The 25491-nt window shown below is 38.7% G+C and overlaps 6 protein-coding genes across 6 annotated transcripts; all 6 read left to right on the forward strand.

Annotated features, from left to right (window-relative positions):
- The first annotated feature begins 394 nt into the window (after positions 1 to 394).
- LOC134823679 (uncharacterized) lies at positions 395 to 8345 on the forward strand. Its single transcript, XM_063835212.1, is given in 3 exon segments — positions 395 to 3326; positions 3518 to 5179; positions 5181 to 8345. Coding segments are annotated over 3 exon segments (5589 nt in total). The 5' UTR covers positions 395 to 1814; the 3' UTR covers positions 7596 to 8345.
- On the forward strand, positions 406 to 1116 carry LOC134823678 (RNA-binding protein Nova-2-like). The gene has a single exon (XM_063835211.1). The coding sequence runs from the start codon at positions 406 to 408 to the stop codon at positions 1114 to 1116; it is 711 nt and encodes a 236-aa protein (XP_063691281.1).
- Positions 8346 to 8653: 308 nt separating the features above from the next.
- LOC134823574 (mitochondrial import inner membrane translocase subunit Tim29-like) lies at positions 8654 to 10732 on the forward strand. The gene is made up of 4 exons (XM_063835108.1): positions 8654 to 8752; positions 9481 to 9582; positions 9742 to 9886; positions 10103 to 10732. Exons 1-4 carry the CDS (start codon positions 8683 to 8685, stop codon positions 10374 to 10376), a joined length of 591 nt encoding a protein of 196 aa, XP_063691178.1. The 5' UTR covers positions 8654 to 8682; the 3' UTR covers positions 10377 to 10732.
- A 417-nt stretch (positions 10733 to 11149) lies between these two features.
- Positions 11150 to 14956, forward strand: LOC134823573 (ubiquitin carboxyl-terminal hydrolase 30-like). The gene is made up of 3 exons (XM_063835107.1): positions 11150 to 11317; positions 12653 to 12963; positions 13402 to 14956. The coding sequence occupies exons 1-3, from the start codon at positions 11206 to 11208 to the stop codon at positions 14503 to 14505; spliced, it is 1527 nt and encodes a 508-aa protein (XP_063691177.1). The 5' UTR covers positions 11150 to 11205; the 3' UTR covers positions 14506 to 14956.
- A 159-nt stretch (positions 14957 to 15115) lies between these two features.
- LOC134823576 (CXXC-type zinc finger protein 1-like) lies at positions 15116 to 21104 on the forward strand. Its single transcript, XM_063835109.1, has 11 exons — positions 15116 to 16868; positions 17032 to 17741; positions 17904 to 17944; positions 18095 to 18345; positions 18533 to 18650; positions 18766 to 18862; positions 19044 to 19169; positions 19430 to 19519; positions 19712 to 19852; positions 19985 to 20108; positions 20407 to 21104. Exons 1-11 carry the CDS (start codon positions 16640 to 16642, stop codon positions 20568 to 20570), a joined length of 2091 nt encoding a protein of 696 aa, XP_063691179.1. The 5' UTR covers positions 15116 to 16639; the 3' UTR covers positions 20571 to 21104.
- On the forward strand, positions 21076 to 23095 carry LOC134823577 (ubiquitin recognition factor in ER-associated degradation protein 1-like). The gene is made up of 6 exons (XM_063835110.1): positions 21076 to 21200; positions 21320 to 21460; positions 21595 to 21770; positions 21950 to 22066; positions 22216 to 22357; positions 22517 to 23095. The coding sequence occupies exons 1-6, from the start codon at positions 21119 to 21121 to the stop codon at positions 22732 to 22734; spliced, it is 876 nt and encodes a 291-aa protein (XP_063691180.1). The 5' UTR covers positions 21076 to 21118; the 3' UTR covers positions 22735 to 23095.
- Positions 23096 to 25491: the final 2396 nt, after the last annotated feature.

Raw genomic sequence — 25491 nt, forward strand, 5'->3', positions numbered from 1 at the left:
TTGCAACGTGTCCAGCCAGTCAACTTAATTGCAAAGTGTCCAGCCAGTCAACTTAATTGCAAAGTTTCCAGCCAGTCAACTTAATTGCAAAGTGTCCAGCCAGTCAACTTAATTGCAGAGTGTCCAGACTCCAGCCAGTCAACTTAATTGCAAAGTGTCTAGCCAGTCAACTTAATTACTTCCCTTATTGCTATCTGATAATCAAATATATTCGAAAACATTTGAAAGCAATAGTTAGGAAAACTGAAATAAATAGTGTATACTGATTATTGAAGCTATAATTTAGGAAAAAAGGTCTGTTTTTCAACAAACAATTTTGCGCAAAATGTGCGCACATTTATCACTTTTTCTACTGTTAATGTAACCTAATATATTGAATTCCCCCACCAGAATAGGAGGATAGGTATGTGGAAATCTATGATCAGCAGTCCCAGAGCCTCAACGTTAGTCTCCGCTATCAGACTACGTTCCCTCCAACGGACCCTCTCAGTAGTAGCTAGTGAAGAAGTGGAGACTCAAATTGTGGCAAATGAGGCAGTGGAGATAACAGAAGTGGAGTCTGAGATTGCAGAGGACACCATGTCACGTGTCAAGATGGGCATTCCTTTTTGGGTTACTAAAACATTGATTGGGGTGGGGGGTGCGAATATAAAGCAGATGAGTAGCGAGTTTAATTCCCTTATCAAGGTCTCAAAATATGGAAATAACTTCCCCGGTACCAGTGAGGCAGTGGTTTTGATTGAAGGTGAGCGAGATGACGTTATTGCAGCTGTCAACAAGACTGTTGATTTTGTCCGCTCCACAGAAATTCCAGAGGGGATAAAAGATCGAGAAAGAGCTGAAAGGAGGCAAAAATATTCTCGTTTGATAATCCCTTCGTCTTTGTCTGGTAAATTCATCGGGAAAGGAGGAGCAGTAGCAACGAAAATACGGGAACAATTTGAGCTAGAAACCTTCAGTGTTCAAGGTAGGGAATATATTCCAGAAGGGTTTGAAGAGAGGTCAATAATTATTTCAGGGGAGGAAGAAAACGTCAAAGAGGCCATGGCCCATGTGATGGAGGAGTTGCGATCTCAATCTGGACGCGCTCAGTTAGATGAAAACTTAAACTATTAGCGATATAATCCTAATTCATAGACCGAGTTGAGATTTTAATGTTGAACTGTTCCTGTTTCCATGCAATTTCTCAGCAGTTTCGGACATCACGAGAACAAAAATACTTTCCTGTACTCTCTCGTTCAGCTGAATTTGATTTGAACTTAATTTTTAGTTGAAACGGAATGTATCACAGTGATTTCTGGGAGTTATGATCGGAATCTGTATAAATAGCTCGTGTAATTTCATTTGGGATATTGTGGTATTCAAAGTTTGGTGTGTCCTGCTCAATCAGAATGGATATTATCAGCTGTACAATGACCCTTAAAAATGAAGCTTTAAAAATGAACCTTATTAAGGTTCATCATGATCTGTCATCTGCTATAATTTATTAATTTATTAATTCATTTTTCATAGCAACATGTTTTTTACTACGGTTTTATACTTCATAATTATCTGCTAAATTTACAGAACTTTCTCTTAAATTAAAAAAACTATGTGGGTTCAAATTTAACTAATTGTTTAATCATTAACTTCTTTTGAAAAATGGTTAATTATGCTGATGGTCTGGGCTGGACAGCATATTTTGAACCACAACTAAATTGTTTTTTTCAGTTTAAAGACATCCTTGAATAATGTTTGCTACGAACAATTAATGTTATATTATGTTAATTTCTATATATTACTAAAGTTAACAATTCAGGAAATGCGGTTCCAGAATGGCATCAATAGAGGACGATATAGTGATCTCGTGTATCCGGACAGTGGTGGTAAAAACATGCAGTACTGCTGCTACACTGACAAAGTTCACAGGTGAACGTCTACTTGACCTGGTTGGACTCGTGTTTAATCTAGCTGCTATTTGCACCATCGTCAGGGCTTACCCCACTGTAAAGTTGATCTGGCGGTATAGAGATGATAAAGCGTGGAGGTTCTGGGTGTGGCGGGGTGGGGGGTTACTGCAACTTGCTATCTTTATCTCTGACATTCCTTTTGCTGTCATGTTCATCCTTGAAACTGTTTTCTTCTGGAGATTAGCACTTCTGATACGCAAGAAAATAAAGAAGGATAGGAGTTGGTTTGAAAAGTATTGCTGGAAAGATTTTGGTTACATCGGATTCCAAATTCGTGCTGATATTTTCAAATCCTTTTTAGGCTTGACAACTGACATTCTTGTCATACCATTCGCAATAACTGTGTTCTCGTCGTGGCGATTTAAGCGTGCATACGATAAGTTAAAAAGTGAGGATAGGGATCTAAAACGTAAACTGATACTCCTGCAACAGTTTCTCTTGTTACTGCTCGACATTGCAGTCTTGATCATGTTTCTTATCCAGTGCCTGACATGGAGATTACCTGTTATGATCTTACACTGTAAAAAGATAGGCGAAGAATACAGTGCAACGTCCGATGCAACGACTATAGATGAGTTTGACAAGATCGACTGGGACTTTCGGCGACGGACATTCCATAATTTTTTGCGTCTCATCCTGGATATTTTAATGCTACCACTGGTCTTACTTCTCTTCTTTTCTTGGAGAGCTCCAATTCTTATTAAGAAATTTAAGAAGTTTGCAGAAAAATTGTCCGATAAAAGCAGCTCGATGTCGAGATGGGATGCCGAATCGCAGCTCAGAGGTGGAATACTAACACATTTCTGGAGGTACTGTATTGATCTGGCAACACTGGTCCCCATTCTTGTGGTGCTGTGCTCTTGGAGGTTTCCAATTCTAATCCTGAAGTTTCAGCGGTTCTTCAAGACAAAGATGAAGCGGCAAGATGAACTCAAACTTAGATATTCCATTTTCTTTCATGCTGGACAGGTTTTGATTGATCTTTTATCCATTCCACCAATGCTTATCACGATATTTTCATGGAGGTTAGTTGTCTTCGTTCAAATCTTCCCATTAGATTCGAATAAGACAGTAGCCCGAAAGTTCAAAAAAGTGAGATTGCAATTTTGGTGGGAATTCCTGTATTTTTTGTTGGACTTACCCGTTATCGTGGCCTTTTGTGGCACAACTTGTCTTAGTTGGTGCTTCCCTTGGAGACTCCTTAAAATATTCAAAGAATTTAAAGAATTCGGGGCAACATGGAAGTGGAAAACTACAGTACCAGAAGGACATGCGAATGATAATTCTAGCCTCGTTTGGTTTTACTCTTTGCGATCTTTTTACCGCCATATTTTGTGTAATAACAGTCGTAACAGGATGGAGACTTCCTTTCCTCATTAAATCAGTACAGAAAGAAAGAAACGAGCAGTCAAAAAGGAGAACCTCGTTCAGTTCGCACTTTGTTATTCACAAGGCTGTTTTTAAGCAGTTTGCGTTGCTCTTTGTCGACCTAGTAATGCTTGTGTTTCTGGCTATGATATTCGGGACCATTTGGAGAATACGACCAATGGTAAGAAAGATTCTCAAACACAGTAAATATGAGGATCCTAATAAGAAAAGTGATGATGATGATGATGATGACGATGCAGAAGATGATGAAGGTGAAGGCTTGGAAGCCAAATATACTGGTGAAACATCTGATGGTACCACAGGAACGAAGCAGCCATGAGGGCAGTGATGCCATTAAATCTCAAGAGGTTACGCAGGAAACCATCGAGTTGGGACAAGTAACGGAGTCCACTGCTATTGGAATGACTGAGGCTGATAGTGCAGCGAAACCTGAGGATAGCTCAAATATAGTGGATAAAAAGGATGAAGACCCAGTACCAAGCAATCCATCATTCTCTGACAAATTCTTCGGAGTCAGAGGCTGGAAAATCCGCAAAGCAATCTGCCTGAACATATTTGGTCTGCTGCTTGACATACCATCGTTTATAATGCTCATAATTAACTGTGCTTTTATGTACCAAATACCCTTCCTTCTACAAAGGTTTTTGGAGTGTGGTGATTTCTATCAAGAGTTTTTCTTCATCATGGTGGATGAAACCAATCATCTGCTCCAAGACATTGCCTTTTTCCTCCTGTTCCTTGTTCTCACAATCGTTCGTCCTATTTCCGTTTGGATCAACATTTTCGAAGACAACGATCACCTAAAAGCAAAGAAATCAAAAGAGTACCTAAAGAAACTTCGTCACATCATCAAGCAAAGAAAGAACATGCAGCTACGCATAGACTCTGCTTTGTCTGTTTTTGTGAAGTACAATCAGCTTTATGCTGCAAGTCCAGACTCTGTCACAAAGAGGTTCATTGACGAAGTGATGGTATACAATGACGAGATAAAGGACTCAAGAGACAAGATGCTTGACAGAGAACTAGATGATAAGCTTATCTACATTCTCGCCAACATTTACTTTTATGAGAGTAAAAAGCCATACTTATTCACACGACGATTTAAACTTGAAGAGATGTACTGCCTAAGACCTTGTGTAGCAGCAAGGGAATCAAATCTAAAGATGTGGACTGAGGAGATTAAGCTTGTTAATGATAAACTGGAAATATTTTATGAGCAAATTGTATCCTTTAAAATCAAGACGCCTCCTCTGTGGGGTGACAAAAACGGCTTCTTTTTGAGAACCAGAAAGCAAAACCAAAAAGTCATCATCCACACAATAACATCCGGCTACTTCGGGACTGTTGCCCTGTTTGTTCTGAACTCCATTTTCATATACAGGATCCCAATAATGATAAGGAACATGCTGAAGGTGTCCTACTGTCGATTCAGAGTCCGTGATGCTTGCCTGGAACAGACGAAGCAGTATCTCCTAGACTGGCTCGCAATGTTTAAAGTTCTAATCGTTGTTTTGTCATTATACCGCTGTCTTGCTCTTCTGAGTGACCTTGCTCACGATATTCTGAGCAAGAGAAGCCTCTCTGCTGCAAGAAAAACTGCTGATAAATACCCAGTAAATATACTGAAGGACCTGTTTAAACTGCTAAAACTGTTTTTCAAATGGGACACGGTCGTGTTCCTTTTTGCATCGATACTGTTTATCATCCTCATTCCACTCTCTGTTATCATCAATACCATTCGAGCAGCCAATGTAATACAGAGTATCGGAATAGTGTTCATTCTGTCTTTACCCTATTTACGGTGTAATCATGGCTGGACCGTTTGTTATCGTCCACAAAGTCTCTGATATCGTGCTGAGCAATGAAGGGATCAGCAATAACCACATCGCTATCTACATAGCAGGTTACCTTGGTATCGTGTCCCTCATTTTGGCAGCATTTGTGATGGCAAAGACCAAAGAGAAAGACGCCGTTAGCAGAAAGGTTAAGAGTATTGACTACATACGGTTCAATTGGTTCAACGCACAAGTTGTTTTCCTTGAAGTTCTAGAGCTTGTTCAGCTCCTTGCACTTGTCTTCTCCATTCGGAATCTCATCATGCCTTATGCTGAAGACATAAGAACAGTTGCACAATACATTCTACTTGATATCTACAGCTACAAGCTAAGATTCGGCTTCTCAGTTGCTTTGTTCATTATCTGGCTTGTTGTTTGCACTGTTCCTACTCTCCTGGAAGGAGTAACAAAGAAATTCAGCAAAGGACACTTCAGTGAAAGACATTTTGTGTGGCGCTCTTTTTTGAGCTTCTTTGGAATAACTCTGTTTGTCAGCCTACCCGAGATGAACATATCCCTTCTGGCATGTGATTACACTGAGTGCTCAAATTCCATTGTTTGTCCCTCACTTTTTGATGATCCCGATATAGCATGTTGGTCCGGAATACACCTCATCATAGCACCAATCAGCTTCTTTATGATGGTATGGTATCTGTTGACTTCACTGCTGTACTGTTTGCAGTACACTGATGTCGGCAACAAAAAGGTTGACTTGCAATTCTCTCCACCTTTCTCTGCGCTGGTCAATCTGTTCAAACTGGCCTTGATTATCGGTGTTGGCCTGTTCAGCGAGGAGAAGGTTGCAGTTCTTGGATTTGTAGTCGCTCTGATGGTTCTTCTCATTATTGCCTCGTTACTGTTTCCTCTTGTCACTGGAATGGAAGTCTGCAACACAAAAGCACTTCTCATTTGGAGAATCGAAACGTTTGTTGTTGTTGTTCTCGTTGCTTTGGGGATATTGGCTTTTGAAGTTATTGAGATGACAGAATCCTTTAAATCGTGGTCAGACGGAAAGTTCATATTTAACGAGACAACAAAATTTATTGATTTCGTCATTCCTCTGACAGTTCTGATATTGATTGTTATCAGTGTGATTATTTCTCTGATTCTCACCAAAATATTCAAAACAACTTCTAAAGAAGAGAAAGCAAGATCCCAATTTAAAGATATCATCAAAAAGATCGTGAAGCCTAAGATATCAGAGCACGAACCTGACTTCATCCCTCATTGGAGGAAAGTTCACAAGCCCTTCATGAGAATGCTCCAGGCTGTAAGAGTCGCCGATAAAAACGACAAAGACTTCACGTCTCCTGAGGCGGAGTACGTGCAGGTTGATGGGGTTCCTCCACCAAGTTATGACCCAGACATGATGTATCTCCCTCCCCCACCATCTTATGATAATGTTGTTGACAGCCCTGAACATGCCGTGAACTCTGTTTCTGGCCTTGAAGTTGAAATTGGTATCCCCAAACCGGGAGACGACGAGTTCTTCCTTCCTACTCCTGCAATGTATCTCAATCCTATTGGATCGTATGAGAAATATGATGCAACCTGCCTTCTCGACTCCATTACAACTAGAGATCCTAATCCAGGTGGTATTTTCAAAGCAGGTTGGGTACTGAATGAGACAGTTCCAGGAGGGAAAGAGAAGCAACTAACTGATTCACACTGCACCGGGATTGACTTGCTACTCCTACTAGAAGAACACATATATTACACCGCTTGCAGCTACGATTTTATTGTCTGCTTGCAAGGGTGGCGGGACGAGGTGAAGGAATCTAACTGGATTGGATTACGAGATTGTGCTCTGAAACTGCGTGACAATCTCACGGCCTCCTATCACAAACCCCGGGATATTGTCAAAGCTGAGGAATATGACATTCTCCCCCCTCACGTGGACCACTCTCATATTCCTGAGTATGTGGCTCTGTCTGATATCACGGCCCTGAAACTGGACCTACATCGTAGAGGAGTGGAGAAGCTAATGTCTATCTTGCCTGAACCTTGGGTTACAGTCTTCCGACGAATCATTCCCTCCTCCGACTCCGACACTCCACTCATCTATAAAGTAAGCTCGGGAAGGGAAGACAGCAGTAACATGTGGGATATAAAGGTGGAAATGTTCCAGGAGGTGGAGATTGTTATAAAGGGGATTGAAGGTGAGGGGTTCAAAGCTGCAGTGGGAGCAAGCATCGTGTTGACTAACCCTATTGTCATTTCGAGGATCCGGAAGTGGAACAAACGGATTAACTTTGGGAAACCTTACCCGTACGGCAAGAAAGGAATGTTGTCCCACAGTATCACTTCGTGTGGGTGCAAGAGGAAGAACGGGGAGTTCAGTCTGGTTGCTGCAGGGAAAAGTGTGAAACTACACAAAGTGCTGTCCAGTCTGGCTGACTTGGAGTGGAGATTCAGAGATTAAACTGGATGTTTTACTGTACTATTAAAAACAATGTAACAACTTTAATATTTGATTCTTTGTATTGCTGTTGTTTTGTTTCTTTTCCATAATGTAATATTGTATCCTTGATGATTGCCAGGATGATGTTAGTTTTAGATTTTTCATTTAAGTTTTGAATTGTTGCTGTGTTATTCAGATTAGAATCATAATATTATATAATATAGAAATTTTGATTTAAATCATAATACACTTTTATCCTTTTATCATATGAATATCTTTTGTGATTTGTTGGCAGTTTTAGTTTTAGTATTAAGTATTTGCTCCTTTTTCAACTTTGATATTAACCGGTTTTGTGTTTTCAAAATGGAACTTAATGTGTTTGTTCTGTTTTTGATATACATAATAACTATACAGTTGACATTGACGCTGTATCACCTGACATAAAATAGTACAAACACGTTGGGTTAAGTTTGCATAGCAACCTTACAGCAACAACCACGTTTTCATTTAACTTAATAAACGCATGTTTTTCTACTTTTTAACTTTTAAGAATAATGTTTCACAGGTTTTATGAACTGGTAATAAATTAAATATTATAGTGCCATGTTTTGAAATTATCAGTCATACCAATTTTTATAGATTGCTGCTTCAGTAATTGCTGAATTTTGTAATTACATGTATTTAGATCCATGTCTGTTTTGTACAATTTGAAGATAACGAATGATAAAGAATGAAGTTTTGCTGTATTATATTTGTGTTGTTCAATAGGTTGTAAAGATTGAGTTAGTTTCTGTATAGATTGCTCTTTTGCTGTTTACGATATTCTAGTTTTACTCGGTAAGATGATAACTTCAAACATAAAACACGGTTATAACTATTAAAGTAAAATAAGTAGTTGAATGGAAGTATTAAACTCACCGTACAAGATAAAGTTACTGAAAATTTAAGAACAATTTAAGTACAATTTAAGTACAATTTAAGTACAATTCAGTTACAATTTAAGTACAATTTAAGTACAAGATATAACAACACGTTATGAAAACTAACATTCCACTAACTTACACATCACACCAAGATACAATGTGAATGTAGAACAAGCTTTCTTGTGATGTCCCGGTTAAACAGAGCTACGTCTCTGTTGAAATCCTCTCTTCCTGGCAGAGCAGCTGCCGATTCTGGTTAGTTATTATTTATTGTATATCATTAATACATACTTCCAACTCTACTAACTGTCTTAAGTAATAATCTGTGCGTGCGTGCGTGCGTGCGTGCGTGCGTGCGTGCGTGAATGCGTGCGTGCGTGCGTGCGTGACGAAGCCAATAAGCAAATCTTTTAAAAATCGGCCGGTGGTAAGTGGTTTAATTGATGGTTTTGTAACACAAATGTGACATAAAGTGGCTGACTTTTTCTCCCTCCTCGCTCTCTCTCTCCCATTACTGCATATTACGCAGCGTTGGTACATGAATCATAATTAGGTTCACTGTAATGTAATACTATAAGCTTATTAGGGGAAGGCACTCATTGCAGTCTGTTTGGACTGTAGAGAGTTCATACTTTCATTATTCATACGACAATGTTATCAGTTGTGCGTGTTTTCAAATATAATAGACGGGTTTATACTGCCTATCAACTTCGATAGTTAAGTCCTGGCCGTAGGCACGGGTTACACTAGTATAGAAAATACTTTGGGTTTGATAAAATTGCGGCCACAGATAAATCAATCAAAGATATCATTCATTCCAATAAGTTGTGGTATTAATCTGTTCAACAGTCAAGCTGCTAAAAGAATTAACTAAAATCAACATATTCAATGGGGCTAGTAAACAATCGCCCAACCATTAAACTATGTACTTCTTATTTCAGCTAATTATATAACATCTCATTAATTAATTAATTTCATTAAAGGTGAAAAGAAGCCCCCTGGTAGATTGAAGCGGATGTTGCTATGGTTGTACAACCCAACTGTCCAGGCTGGTAAAGATTACAAGGATGTTGTTATTGAAACAGGTATTTTTCTCCTTTAAATTAGCAATAAACTTGATTATTTTTCATCTTCTCGTTATTTCGCCTACTTACAATACATATTTTACACGAATCTCATTTACCAAGTTATGAGGTTCGGACTGCAGCAAAATATACAAAATCTTCATAAGAATAATTTTTCAGGAAAGAAAATGATCAAGAAACCTGTGAAGTCGACCATAATATTGACTTTTCTGGGGACATGCACGTATCTGCGATATTTTAATCCAACTCTGGAGAATTACAGGGACACTTCCCTTTATAACCATCACAAACTGCTCATGCTCAGGTACGTCACTACACTCTTAATTCCACTTTCATTTTCACTTTCATTTTCACTTTCACTTTCGCTGTACTCTCACCTGAAATGGTTAACCAGTTGATTAATAAATGCAATAATTTCACTGAAATTTGTTTATCATTTTATTATTGATTTAAATTAAATTTCAATTTAAAATTGTGATAAAATGATAAATAAATAAACTAAAAACTGTAAACATTCCAGTTGGAGAGTTCGGAACAAAACCTCGGACGAGTTCGTGGACACAGTCCGTAAACTAGACCGAGAAGGTCGCCTCGGACACCAGTCCTTCTTCCTGTTCTCTGTGGTATACAGCGCGCATGTTAACACTGACTTGTGTGAGTTCAGTAAAACATACCTATCCCCTCGGTGGAGTGGGTATTTGGATAGGGTGGTGGATGTGGGGTGCCTGGGCAAGTGGTATTATATGGACAATGCTATGTTGGACTATGATATTAATCAGGATGAGTGGAAGTAGTGGGTGAAGTAGGGTGGGACTGGTTCAGTTTGTTTGATGAAGTTTTTTAAATTGATGTTTTTATATTTATTTTCGTTTCTATGTTTAAGTAGGATTTTTAGGATATAGTTGGCGATAGTAATTTATTAAGCTTTATGTATTTTTGGAAGATGTTGGAGGTTGATGTATTGTTTGAAATGATTGACCACTGACACATTTTGATTAAGTTATTGTTTGAGAAAAAGCTGAGTGCTGGGTAAAACAACTTAAGTGTATTCAATTAATAACAATGTATTGTTAGAGAAACTATTTGAAGATGAAATCCATCGAACAAAACAGTTTACAACTCAATATTTATTAGCATCGTTTTTTTTGAACATTTAATTTTCATTTTGAATATTGCTCTCTTTTGCGCTTGAAGTGGGGCCTGGATCAGGGATTTATAAGCAATGTCGGGAGATTTAAGCAACCTTACTGACTCTATACTTTTACTAGGGTGTTAGTTACTTAGTAACCTTAGTAACCCTAGTAACCTTAGTAACCTTAGTAACCATGTAACCTTAGTAACCTTAGTAACATTAGTAACCTTAGTAACCTCAGTAACCTTAGTAACCTTAGAAACCTCAGTAACCCTAGTAACCTTAGTAACCCTGTAACCTTAGTAACCCTAGTAACCTTAGTAACCTTAGTAACCATGTAACCTTAGTAACCTCAGTAACCTCAGTAACCTTAGTAACCTTAGTAACCCTGTAACCTTAGTAACCTTAGTAACCTTAGTAACCTGTACCCTTACTAGGATGTTAGTAACCTGGTGACTGTAGCTCTCCATCAGTAAGATACACTGACCAGAATGTTGCAGGACCTAGTAAAGCAGCATCTCTCCAGTGTCATTATCACTGGAGCTGTTGCTGCTATATCTGCTTACGTGCTGTGGGGAGGCGAGACTAAGAGCTGGAAAAAAGGTTTGTCAAACTGTTTCACGTTCTCTTTCCAAACTGTTTCACTTTCTTCTTCATGGGCGCTATACTATGTACGTGATGTACCACGCCCTTTAATGAAGGGTTTTAAAATACCATTTAAAAAGTGCCAGAAGTGCTGATATTACAACTTTAACACGTTATTTTGGATCCATGCATATCACGATATTAGTGATTACTCTGTATTATCATAGTGTCAAATTATTAGATAAACTTAAATAGTGTGGAGAATAAGGATATTTAATATGCTCTCTGATTCTGATTAGTTATTGATTGGTAGTATCTTTAATTAATAGTGCGTGTATTGCGATATCAGATTTCAAAACCCCCATTAATTGAACCTCTCACTTTATTGATGTCTCTATTACTGTTGATCTTTGTTTGCTCCCTGTAAAAGGTTTGTCAGTACAGTAATTTAGCAACATACTGCAAATCGTTCATGAAATTAGTTATCTTTTTGCTGAAAGCTGAACCCTGAAACTGCGGCCCTAGCTATCTTCAAATATATCGACATATTTATCTCTAATTTTTGTTTTGACTGAATTTTGGTCCTTTTAGTACCAAATTAATAATGTTTGAACTTCAAACTTTGAAGAAAAATTATCTTGAATAATTGTTTAGCTTGAACACAAGGGTCCAACATACATTTTGTACAAATTTTTTTACAAATTTTGTTAATCACATCATACAATACCAGTTCTGCTCTCCCACAAGCTACTCAACAAATAATTATCTCAAGCCCAAGTTGGTAGGCGTGAGACTGATTATATTATCTCTGAGAAGTTCAGAGGACTAATTAATCTACTCTCTCAGAAATTCACAGGGCTTGTTAAAAAACTGCCATTGAATTATAATACTTTCTAACTCTGAGAGCAGTTCTTTCTAAGTTAGGTAACACTTTCTAGTAACAACATAAACTGGTTAAAAATATACCCAACTTAAATGTTCTCGTCAAACTGTGAAACAATGACACCCTGCCTGTAATTAAAGTTAGCAAACCCAATCGACGGTGCTTTGTTATAATCTACCGGGTTATATGATCTTATGATGAAATATTTACAGTTCTACAGTATAAACCCTAAAATTATGATTGGTAAAAGTTTCTTGCAGTACTCTGTCCAAATTATTGCCTACGATCTTAAAATGTGACCGACAATTACTGATAACTGTACCATTATGCTTTATTGCTTTATTGCCGTTCAATGAAAATGTTCTGTACAAAATATGTTCGTCATTAATAACTCAACAAATACTCAGTTTAAATTCATAACCCATATTACCATACCATCTACCTCTATAACACTCAGTTCGCTCTCACAGGGAGGCTGCGTCCGTCGCTAGAAAACCTGGGAAACACATGTTTCCTGAACTGTGTAACACAAGCACTCTCCTCCGTGGACAGTTTCTACGACTGGATACAAGAGATCCTGCTGGCCCAGCACAGAGAGAGTGAAGTGCAGCATGTGCAGCATGTGCAGGATGTGCAGCATGTTGAGAGTGTACCGCCGCGCTCTGAGGTGGAGATATCGGAGGAGTTAAGGAAGTCAGCTCCCATGATCTCAGCTTTGTACGAGGTGCTGACTACACTGCAGTTATCTACTGATGGTTCACAGAGTACCTCTCTTGGCAAGGTACTATTTTAATGAGAGGTTTTCACGTGATCGCGTGAGGTCACTTGATCGTTTCTTTGTTTTAATACTTGGGTTCGATTTATTCATGCTATAGAATTATCAGTCACTGTCTCGTTTCAAACTTGCACCTGCCCGCTAATTTACACTGTTATTTATAATATGTATTATGTACCGTGGAATCTTTGAAACAGTCAATTAGCTGAGTCCCCTGTTTAGTTTAAGTCAAAATCAGCCTTCTGAAGTGAACTCAAATTTAACAGGATTGGTCTGCCAATCATGCATATTTGATTCTCTCAAGGTGAGAGGATGATGTGTTTCAAGGATCGGAAACTTTTAATGTGGCTCGGAAACATATGATTGATACGATTGGAAAATAAATCTTAAATTTCATAACAACTTCTTATAATATCCACCAAGTTTCTATTTCACACTTCACAGGTGCACAGAGCTATGACAGAGCACGGTTGGGATACACTATTCACACAAGAAGACGCCTATGAAGCTTTCCAAGTCCTGATCACATCCATTGAGCGCGAAGCACATATGCTCCTCGAGTCCGACACCAACCGTCAACTAACCGCACCCGTACAAGGGAAATTCCTCATCTCCTTGGAATGCACGGAATGCCACACAGAGAGCTCCAAGAAGATTGAACCCTTTGATAACATAACCCTGCACCTGTCCCGGAAACAGAACATTAGCCTGATGAACCTGTCGTTTAACAGTCTGCGCGACATGCTCCACACTTACTTCTCCCCCGAAACCCTGTCTGATGTGGAATGTGAGGCATGCTCTGAGAAGCTGGCTATCACTACTGCCTGCGACTTTAAGAAGCAGGTGAAAATAGCTAAAGCTCCCAAGTGTTTGTGTATTCAGATCAATAGAACAGAGTACGAGAACGGGTCCATGACTAAAAACAACCAGCATGTATCATTTCCTATCGGCTCAATGGACCTGACATTGTTCGCATACCAAGCATTGCTGTTTGATAACGAGAATGAAGTAATAGAGCAGGAACCAGCTGTAAGTAGACCAGTAGACGGGTACGAGGTAGTGCGCACTTACAACATCAAGGACAAATCCCCACCCATGATGGAAGGCCTGAACTACACGTTGAAGTCTGTTATAGTGCACCATGGGACTGCTAACTCAGGTCACTATGTCACGTACAGGAGGCTGAGCAACAGCACGTGGCTTTACGCGTCTGATGATGTGGTGCGGTTAGTTACGCGCGACGAGCTCGAGCGGCAACAGATTTACCTGCTCTTCTACGAGCGCGTGTCAATGCCTGAGATACTGACTGAAAGTGCATCACGACGGGAGGTAATTACTCCGGTAACAATGCCTAAGGATGATATCCTGCCTCTAAAAGAAGACAATATGTCTGATATTTCTCAAGATAACGTCTCAGAAACTATGTCGTTAGAGCATGTGCCTCGAGATAACATGTCACCCCCGCTTATTGTGAGTGAGCCAACTAGCCCGGGTGTAATGGTTACACCCCCCTCATTCGACCTAGATATCAACCAACTTGATTCTTAGTTGGTACCTTGAAACTGAGTTTATCTTGTAGGAGTGACAAATGGGAGTGTCCTTTTCAGTCACTCATAGTTGAGTTTTCAGCGTTTATATATGAAATATTCTATGAGATATTTTACATTATGAAATAAAGTAACTTTAAAAAAGTTTGTTTTGAGCAGCATGTTTGAAGGGAAAGAAAAGTTAACAGTAATGTGATCAAAATCACACGTTACTTTTCTTCAGATTGATCAGGTCTATTTTGAGACCTTATCGATGGATGATCATGAAATAAGAATTATTTTTATCCAGCTACTTTATGATTTGATAACGTCTTAATGAGAATTTTTTTAATTTTCTGTGCGTAAGAATTTTTCCACCATGAAAAAAATGTATTTGTGAATTGTTTTACTATATTATTATAATATGTGTATCAAATATGAATCTTCTTTCGGGTCAACCGGTTTGTACCAAATTGACCGTATTTACTGTCTTGACTACAATTAATAAATTCAAATTTCCTAGATAACAAAAACATGCCATTTCGCATTTATATATTCATATATTTTACATTTGTTTTTTAGCTCAAGTTGTGAAACATTTTTGTTACTATTACTAATCTACAATTCCCACTAGCAATGTTGACAGAATGTACAATTGAACGATCAATATGGTGAGAAATATTACATTTTTGTTTAAATCCTTTGGTAAGAATGTATTGTTACTTTTAACTGTTGAAGTACATGAATGTGTTCGTTGCATTCCTCTGTAGGTATTTCATCACGTGATTTCCCAACATGTTCCCTAAAACCACGTCACATGGTTTGTAAATTCCCCAAGTTTATTTTCTGTGCCGGTATGGAAGTCCAGCGCTGGCTCCCCAAAAGAATACGGAGTCCTGTTTAGTTTAAGATGTAAGAGAGTAAAAGTACAGGCTCTCCTTGGCAGTAAGTAGTAACCTAACATAGATTAAACTATTAAAGTTGCCTGAACGTTGTAACCGATCCTATTGGCCTAGTTACTAACCGCTGTACCAAATGGTGTCCATTACTTTCTTGGCTATGAGTAGATGGCTCTGTTTGACCCTTTACTGCTCAGTTTCTGACTACATTGACACTTACTGCCGTGGTAAATGGTAGACGTTATGATGAAGTTATGAAGCTGTGCAGTAAAAGGAAAATAAGAAACTTGGTATTGTGCAGTGTGAAATCCCGACTTATTGATTCTGTTAGGGAAATTTCAATAGCAAATGTGTGCTGTGATTTTTTCCAAAACCGAAAACAATACTCAAATCCCCACGTTACAATCTAGCATTTATACTTTAAAGCATACTTTATGAAGGAAAACATCCTTTATGTGATATCCGTTCTAACTAAGAAACGATAATATTATAAAAATGTGTCTGACAATACCAACGATAACATGTTGTTAACGTGTACCAACTAACCTCTCTGTTATTTGTCTTATCTTGTGTAAACATACAATTTGCAGTTTTAACAACACACAGCACACTCGTTAGATGGGGGGTATTCATACTTCCACTGTTCAACTCATTCATTCAATGAACACAAGGTTCTGTCACAGTGGCGTAACGTTACGCCACTGTTCTGTCACCAAAACCAAGTTTACACCTCACCTCTAATCTTGGTTAGGGATAGTAAACGCGAACTGTATTATGTTGTTATTTTCTATGCGGAACCAAAAGGATAATACAAATTGTAGCATTTTATGAAATGGGTGAGCTAATTTTTTAATACATCAAACTGATGGGGATAGAGTTTGACTCAGGAGTTCGGGCTTCTATATTCTGCGCTCTAGATAAATTTAAATTTCTTTTCCACAGTTTCGTCACCACTGCGGTACCAGTTTAAAATAGCATAGTCGTTACGCGCGGTGACTTTTATTTAACCAAGTGCAATAAAACAGTGTTTTTGTTGCGCGGCTCTTATGCAATGCGCTGCGCGCAATCAGAAAATATGGTCCGGTGATGCGCATGCAGTCGATATAATATACCTGTATTTGACTGTTTAATACCAGTCTTCAGATCATATACTAGATCATCAAGGGAAATTGTATGATTTCCATTCTCTAAATTTTAATTTCAATCGTGATCCATACTCATATTTTGTGTTAACAATCTCCGAAACTTATTCCAGCCATGTCATTGACTTCTGAGACAGTTAAAAGGGGCGAGGAAGCGGCAGGAGAAGAAGAGGAAGAAGAAGAAGAAGAGGAAGAAGAGCGGTACTGTGTTTGTCGTGGACCGTACGGTAACAAGTTCATGATAGCATGTGACGGGTGCGAGGAGTGGTTCCACGGCTCATGTATCAGCATCAACAGCGATCAGGCTAAAACCGTTGACAAGTACTATTGTCCGTTTTGTAGAGGTTAGAATACAATTTATCTTGAATTAAGGGCCGATCGGTTGCTAATTAACCTTAAAATTTCTACGTTTTCGATTATTTTACCCTCACTTTACCAAATTACCCTTAAATCAATCATGCATCCATAAAAATGTCCTCAATCAAATGTTAACTATTTTGCTTTCAGAAAAAGACCCATCCTTAAAGACGGTATTCAAGACAAAAATAAAAGACAAGGAACGGGACAAGCATCGAGAGAAGAGACACAAGGAGAAGCTGAAGCGCCGTGAAGAGAAGAAGAAACGAGAAGAAAAGAGAGGCAAACATTCGTTAAACAGTGACTCGGAGGATCAGGTGCCCGTCAAGAAAGTGAAACCAGAACTATCGTTCAAGAAGAAGTCAGATACCCGTGATGCTTTGAACAAAGAGGAACACAAGAAATTGAAAAAGTCTAAAGAAGACCTTCGGATAAAACCTAAGGAAAGGGATGAATTTAAAGCGAAACAATCCGACGAATCAAAAAGTAGACAACCTCAGCCGGATGTAATCCCAAAAGTGAAGCCGGAGGAACCGGCAAAGTTTAAAATCCCGAAAGAGGCAGAATCTGTGAAAACTAAGACTGTAAAGATAAAGGATGAGAGGGAGGTTCGTGCTCCTGCTCTCGCTACATCGACAGAGGAACCTTCTAAAAAGAAGGAGAAGAAAAAGGTTGAGGTGCCAGTTAAAATAGACGAGGTGAAGGATTTTAAAAAAGATGAAGAGAAGAAAGAGAAAGCTGACGAACCAACACCGCCATCGAAGCCTTCAAAATCCGTACAATCCCCAAAACCTACCAAAGCCACACCTCCCTCAAAGCATTCGAAACCAACGCCGCCCCCAAAGCCTTCTAAACCTTCGGTATAGTAAATTTTTACAAAAATTAAAGTTGCCATTCGCATTATATTAAGTCATGCTTATATAAAAATCATACTCTTGATTTAAAATTTCAAAAACTACACGTCCTCAATATACGGAAAGTTTCATTTCTTAATTATTAGATATTAAATTGATCCCTTTTAGGAGTCGGACGACGATGATGCTGATTTTGACGTTTTCTTAAAGTAAGCGTGAATAATTTGAATAAGTCTGCATTCTGATTTTCTATAGAGTCTATATATCTAGATACTGGCATATTTTGATCGATCTGTTTTTATTCAACATGTTAATTATAATCAGCAAGTCAGCCATCGGTAAACAAACTATTCCCTCAGTGCGTTATCAAAACAATCCAAACCGAAAGACCCAGTCGTTTCAAGTTCTGAAGATGAAGATGTCGATGTAGGAATGGACGAAGTTGTGATGGACACGAACAAGAAGCTAACTAAAAGTGTAAAGGACCAGTCTGTAAGATTGGGGAAACCTGCATCCGCACAGGGCCGGAAGAAAGTGCTGAAGAAAAAGGGCAGACCAAAGAAACAGATCGGAGCTAAAAATGAAGTTGTCGGTGGTCAGAATGATAAAGGTGAGGGTGAGGGTCGATAAATCCGTTACATTCAATGTTATTCCTAATAATAATATTAATTTGGGCGACCGCAGTCGGGTAGCTGATTTACCTATCTAATAGCGTTTCGCTTTTAACGATTTTCATTATTCTTCGTTGGTAGTCTTATAAATTTTATAACCTTGTGTGATATTTCCTTGTGTTTCAGAATCGTCAGAAGAAGAAGAAAAGCAGTGTTTAGGACCAGGTTGTTGTAATGAAGCCCGACGTAGGTCTCGGTATTGCAGTGACGATTGTGGTGTCCAGCTAGCTGTGAAGAGAATCAGGTTAGTGAGTACACACTTTCTAACTGGGGGTACTGATCCTAGATAGACGGCACGTGATAGGTTCGCAATAAATTCCTGATTGAAATACAAATTGATAAAATTGTGAAATTGTCAGAACCTTCCTACCGGAGCGAAAGGAAGAGATGAAGAGAGGTGGAACAGCCAGAAGGTTCGACGAGGAAATGATCAGTGATCTGGAGAAACAACAGACTGTAATTATCATCTTGCTTTTAACTTACCTGATAATCTGTTGTAGCTGTATGGTTGTTGTCTTACTGAGATTCAAGTATTTTAATTGTTCATCCATTGCGCTGTTCTTGTTCTTTAATTTGCAGGCTTTTGATTCTTCTTGAAATGACAGCACATGATTTAAAATGACATTCCTTCTTGCAGGTGGCACATCAGAAGATATTAGAGCTGCAGAACCAGAGAATGGTGATAATGAACCTGGTAGAGAACGCACGTGCTACTATTCTAGATAATAACAGTGAGGAGGACCTAAGTGATGAGGAGATGCTGGTTAGTTCACACTATTATCCTAAAATCTAACATATCTAACATATTTAACATATTTAACATATTTAACAAATTTAACATATTTTTTTACTATCATCTGATCTGACGACTTTCTGCTCCAGTGCTTTTTGTTTCAGATATTTCAGATTCTCATTTGGGAAATTTTACCTAATCAGTGCTAACAATATCAGTGAGAGAGTTATGACTAATTTCCAGAAATTTATTAAATTGTCTAAAAGTTTATATCCTTCCCTCTTACCCAGGGTGATAATGAGGAGGTGGACTGTGTGATATGTGGCATGGCTTGCACTGACAAGAACGCTGTGAGGCACATGGAGAGGTGCTACAATAAGGTATTATATAATCTTTTCATTGATTTATGAGTGATCTTTATATATTGGTCTTGTGATTGGTTTAAAATTGTTCTATTAGGTACTGTGTGATTTACATACGGCTTGGGCTCCAGTTGACTTGTGACGAAAAAAGGTCGAGGTTGTATAAAATGTATAATGTATATCTTAATAACCTCTATATTAACGCTTCAGTTCGAGTCTAAGCTAGGACTGGGCAGCACGGTGAAATGTCACGTGACTTGGGAGAGCCCTGTGTGTGACGCTTACGACAGACAGCAGGGTACTTACTGTAAGAAACTCAGAGTTCTCTGTCCTGATCACAACAAGGACAAGGTACGTTTTGAGTTAGATAAATCTTTAGTTTATGTTTTTAAAAGTGAGGTTTTACATTTTCAAATCTCTCATAATGTACCTTTCACGTGGACCCCAATTGATCATTTAGAACAAATCATTTTGATTGTCCAGGAGGAACATGATGGGGTATGTGGTTGTCCGTTGGATCTGAGTGAAATATCCGAGAACAGCACTATTTGTCACAAGGGTAAACGAGCTTGTAACAAACACACCGGCTGGGAGAAACTCAGATTAGGTAAGTCCTTACTCCTTACCTTATTTGGGCATGTACCCTATTTGGTGAGCTGTTTATGTAAGATGTGATTTCTGGTGAATGGTTTTCCCAGCGTAACTTTATTCAGTATCACGTTTAACTTGTCTTCTTTAATTATTATTTATTATTATTACTTAACAGGATCATACCAACAAAAATGATTTAAAAGATTAAATACCTTAATCTGGTAATCTGTGCTCATAACACAAATTGTCCCAACATTTATTGCACGTAGACATTTTTAATTAATTAATTTGTCTGATCCATTTCACCTCTCCAGCCGAGATAGACATGGAGCGAGTTCTTCAGGACTTAAAACTAGAAGACAGTTTCGAGGAGATGAGGAAAGTGAAGTACAGGATGGCGTACAGAACTAACTTGCTTCAAATACTGTTAAATGGAACAATTTGCCACGGCCAAGAGAGTCGGTCTAGTGTCACGTGAGCTGTCAGGCGAGATCACATGAGCTGTCACGCGGGATCACATTTGACCATATCTGGTAAAGATCGTGTTTTAAAGTTTGTTTTTACCTTATGAACTTATGAAGTTCATTTCACATTGTGCTCTAAGATTAGCCTAATATTTTAGCGCTAAAAACTCTCGCCCTGTTGACGGAAATATTGAAATTCTACTCAGATTGTAACATTGATTTTATTTTGTGTTTGTTATATGTATTTTGTAATTATCTTTATTTATTGTACCTGCTGATATTCCTATGTATCTGGTAAAATGCCTCATTCATCAATCAGTGGACTATGAGTTTCGTTTAGATAAAATATATTCAGTAGTTGTTTTCTCTAATCTATTCCAATTATTTTAAGTTGTGTTCATTTTAGATGCTCCCTACTAAACACTGCAATCTTAAAAACTCACGCTCAACCTTACGAGATCTATAAATGGATGAAAGCATATCAATTACTATCATTGATCAATTTATTATATTATACTAGTTTCATAATAATCTAATCATATAATTAGTTCCCAGCCAAGGAATGTTTTCGCAACTCTTCAACAGCATGGCGGACATACCGTTCGAACATGACTACAAGTGTTACCCAGTTTCTTTTATGGCCGGTAAGTGTCATGTTAACCACTGAAATTGTCTTGGTAACCAGTATAGAAGTGTTGTTGTCATGGTAACCAGTATAGAAGACTAGAAGTGTTGTTGTCATGGTAACCAGTGTAGTTTTCAGGGGAAAATAGAAAAGATGTTGACACGGGAGGTAAAATAATAATGCCGCCCTCCGCGCTGGACGCAGTTACTCGACTCAACATTCCTTACCCGCTCCTCTTCTCCCTGAGGAATCCTGTAGCGGATAGGACAACTCATTGTGGTGAGAAATCACGTGATTTTTGACATTTTCATGTGCCTCACTTTGCGAATAATCATGTTTACATATTATATAGTGAACCTTGTTTGGTTTCACTTTTTCTTCACAAAGTTTAACTTTCAATTCCATTTAATTAGGAGTGTTAGAGTTTGTGGCTGAGGAGGGACGCATCTACATTCCTTACTGGATGTTCAGAAACCTTTGTTTACAAGAGGGCCAGAGAGTTACTGTCAAATCAGGGAACCTGCCCAAAGGAGACTTCGTCAAGTTTCAGCCTCAATCTCCCGAATTTATTGATATTCACAACCCAAAAGTAAGAAAATATTCATTCATACCTTACGTTTCCTTCACAGTTGCAGCTTGTTATATACATAATACATATGTATGTGTAATTTCAAATTTGTTTTAAAACAAATTAACGTTATGGCTACTTGAACCTTTTAGAACTATTTCCTTGATATTCTCCCTGATATATTTCCCTGATATTCTCAGGCTGTTCTGGAGCGAGTGTTGCGGAAGTTTGCGTGTCTCACAAAAGGGGACACAATCAGTCTCAACTATAATAACCATGAGTACGAGCTCTGCGTTCTCGAGTGCAAACCAGCAGACGTAAGTGGCTTAGTTCTATCTCTAAACTTTCTTTTAATACATAGTTTAATCAATCTCAGAATTGCCAAATAACTCGGAAAATTTATAACACAGAAATTTTAACTTTGTTTAAATAAGATGTATTCGATATAATGATGTCATATCCCCAGGCTATATCCATTATAGAATGTGATCTAAATGTAGATTTCGCCGAGCCGATAGGTTACGTACCTCCCACGAAACAGAGAGCCCCAGTTGAGGAGGACGAACCAGCCCCACTCGTGGTCGACTCTGCTTTCTCTGCATTTGCAGGTTTCTGCTCCTAAAATCTTTTGTTTCATCAAATCATTTATTTGTCGCTTACAATTTATTTCTCTTTCAATGTTTCTCTATCTGTTTTTGGGTATGTTTTAATCCCCAAACTATTTCTCCTATCCTCATTATCATTAAACTGACTGGAACCTCTTTCAGGGCAAGGTAACGTGTTAGGACGTCGCAAGAAGAAGATCACCACAGATTCAGCAGTGTCTCCAAATGTAATCATCAGAGGACCCGACCTGGACTTCAAGATCGGTAAAATTGTCTTCACACGTGCAATACCTGTTGTAGGAGGGGGTGATGGGTTTGAGGCTGGGTTCGAGGCGTTTACTGGCAGTGGCAACACTATCAAACAGAAGAGAAAGAAGTGAAACTGAAAAGAGTTGGAAGTGAAACTACCTTGAGTTTGGGTTGCAGATGAGCTAGTAGAGTCGCATAACAGCTTCGTGAATCGTGATGCTACATTGTTGAAATAAGACTGAAGTTTTCCAAAGCGGTTTATTTGGGTTGTGCTATGAAACATTGAACACGAGCAGAATATTATGGGCTTTTTGTAAAGATATATTTAACTAATTTTGATTTTGATCTGGTAATTTACCGCTCAAATTAGTGGTTATAAGGGTAATGATTCAGCGGGCCTGATAACTGGGTGAAATGATAGACGAAATTATCAGTGAGTGAAAATGATATAACTTTGAATTGCTGTTAGTGTTCGTTATTTATTGTTTTTAATTGTTGCTGAAATTGTCTCTTATCCATTATCACTGTTTTGTGTTTCGTCCATCAAAGAAGGCCAAAGGCGCAGTTTATATATCATGTATCTCCCGCGAAAGCACACTCCCCAAATTGCGCGCATTGAAGTATATAACTTCTTTCAAACTTCATGAATCGACATCAAATCTTTTGCAATGTATTTAGAATCAATATATGCACTTATATGAATCACTTGTTGAAAGATATCAACAAGCTCTATAACGATATTGACATTGTCGTAAAACGCACAATAACGTGAGTAGCTTTTGTCAAGGTGCTTCATAGGTGATTTTAAACGATTTCTCGTTTAATTTTGATCCGGTCGTAATGAACATCAACTTAGTGCAGAATAAAACAAGTTATAGAATTTATTTATGCGTATCAAATTGGATGTGCTTTCGGTGGAGATATAACTTGTCATACGTTGTACGACCCGCCGCGCATGAGTGCACGGCTCCCCTGCATATCGTAAAAACTGTACAGGTAGTGAAACGACATTGGGGGTCACGACGTGGTAAAAAAAAATACTTGTAGGTTTATAACCTGTACCTACCAAGACGCGCAAAAAACTCGATTTAGGGCCAAAAAACCACGGGTTTTGATTTGTCTATTGTTAATGGACTCGGCGCGCGCTACTTCGTAGCACTTGCATTTCGAGAAGAAAACGGCGAGCGCTACTTCGAAGAAATTTAAACGAGTAATTGTAGCGCGATGCACTACTGGCCCGCGCCGCACATCAAATAATTATTCTGATCGCAACTTACTGGTAGGGGGTGCACGATAAAAATAAACTTGCTCGGATTTTAAAAATTTTTGTACCACTGTTTTCTAGAGACTGTGAGAATTTTCACAATACCAAATTTGTCATACCTTTTTGGAAAGATCAGTGAGTTTCACCTAGGTGCCATATTTGATGGTGCGCGGCTTTTGGAGCAAAAGTAGTTGTTAAAGTCGCGTAATTTGACCAAATTCGTCCAAATTTGACCATTTTTGTCGTATTATTCGGATTTATCTCCAGTTCCTTAAATGAGATCATTCTGGAAATTGGCGACGACCTTCTAATAGAGCTTTCACAACTGTCCGAAAAATTTGGTGGATATCGGAGTTGATATAGTGATCAAAATGGGGCAAAATACGTTGCTTTTAGCTGTAACATAATGTCTGATGGTTGGATATGCTTTAAATTTTTCGGACACTTTCCTTGTAAGTATATGAGTAAGCTTAGCAATTTTTGTTGCGATTAGAGGTCGGGAAGGATACTCAATATCTATATGTTTGAAGAAAATTGTGCTGGCCGAAATTAGCGCTAAAAAACCATCCTACAGTCGGCACGCGCGGCTCACTGTCGATGGCGCACTAACTATTACTGGGCCGCGCTCAGCTTGTCATTCCGCCAAATCTTTAATGTTTATGAACATAATAGCCTGGGGTCCCCAGGTAACTCGCAACCACATATCGGCAAGATGGCCCACTGTGCCTCGCGCGCCGAGCTGCGAATGATTGAATCAAGACGAGTAACATCCGTCAAGTTTTGATCAATTTTGAACAAGCTATTAATTTTCTAGCATGTTTCTGGTATCAAACTTGTAGCGCGATGCACTACTGGGTTTCACATAGCCATGTGCCTACGCGTACTGCGTGACGCGCTTGTTTCACAAGTAGGATAGGATCTTTGCCGCCTCCGGCGGTCGCGCGCTACTGCAAGCGAGAGGGCTCTGGTTAGAGCAACTACTGGGTCGCGCCGCGCATCAAATAATTCTTCTCGCAACCACGGTAGATCGGCAAAATGCACTACTGTGCCTCGGCCTCACCGAGCTGCAAAGGATTGACATCGTGAATCAAGTATCAAAAATTTTTTATAAAGCTGTATTTGCTCTAACCAGAGCCCTCTCGCTTGCAGTATTAAGCTCTAATCAGATCCAGAGCCCTCTCGCTTGCAGTAGCGCGCGACTGGGTTGTGAAACAAGCGCGTCACGCAGTACGCGTATACACATGGCTATGTGAAAAGCTGTATTAGTATAGACCTAATTCATAATTGTGCATAATCAATAATATCATACAGAATTATTTTATAATGTTTCATAACTTCTTTTAAAAATCTTTGGAGGACTTCGACGCGCCGCGCAAATAAGCATTCTTGCATGCTTCGCATCGAAGCAACTATCCTGACGAGATGATTGCAGAGCAATGATCTGGAAGGGTTGATATCGTCAATCAAAAAAATCTTAAAAAGTGGTCACGATTTGTTTTACTATACCTAGATTGCTAGTTCTCGTTCGGTTCCTTTTCACTTTTACATAAAACATAATGTAGAACTATTACAGCATATTATATAGCCAATCTAATGCAGTATATAATTAATGCAGTGTGGCCTT

This window comes from Bolinopsis microptera, chromosome 11 (assembly GCF_026151205.1).
Source record: "Bolinopsis microptera isolate Bmic1 chromosome 11, MBARI_Bmic_1.0, whole genome shotgun sequence".
Classification (NCBI taxonomy): domain Eukaryota; kingdom Metazoa; phylum Ctenophora; class Tentaculata; order Lobata; family Bolinopsidae; genus Bolinopsis; species Bolinopsis microptera.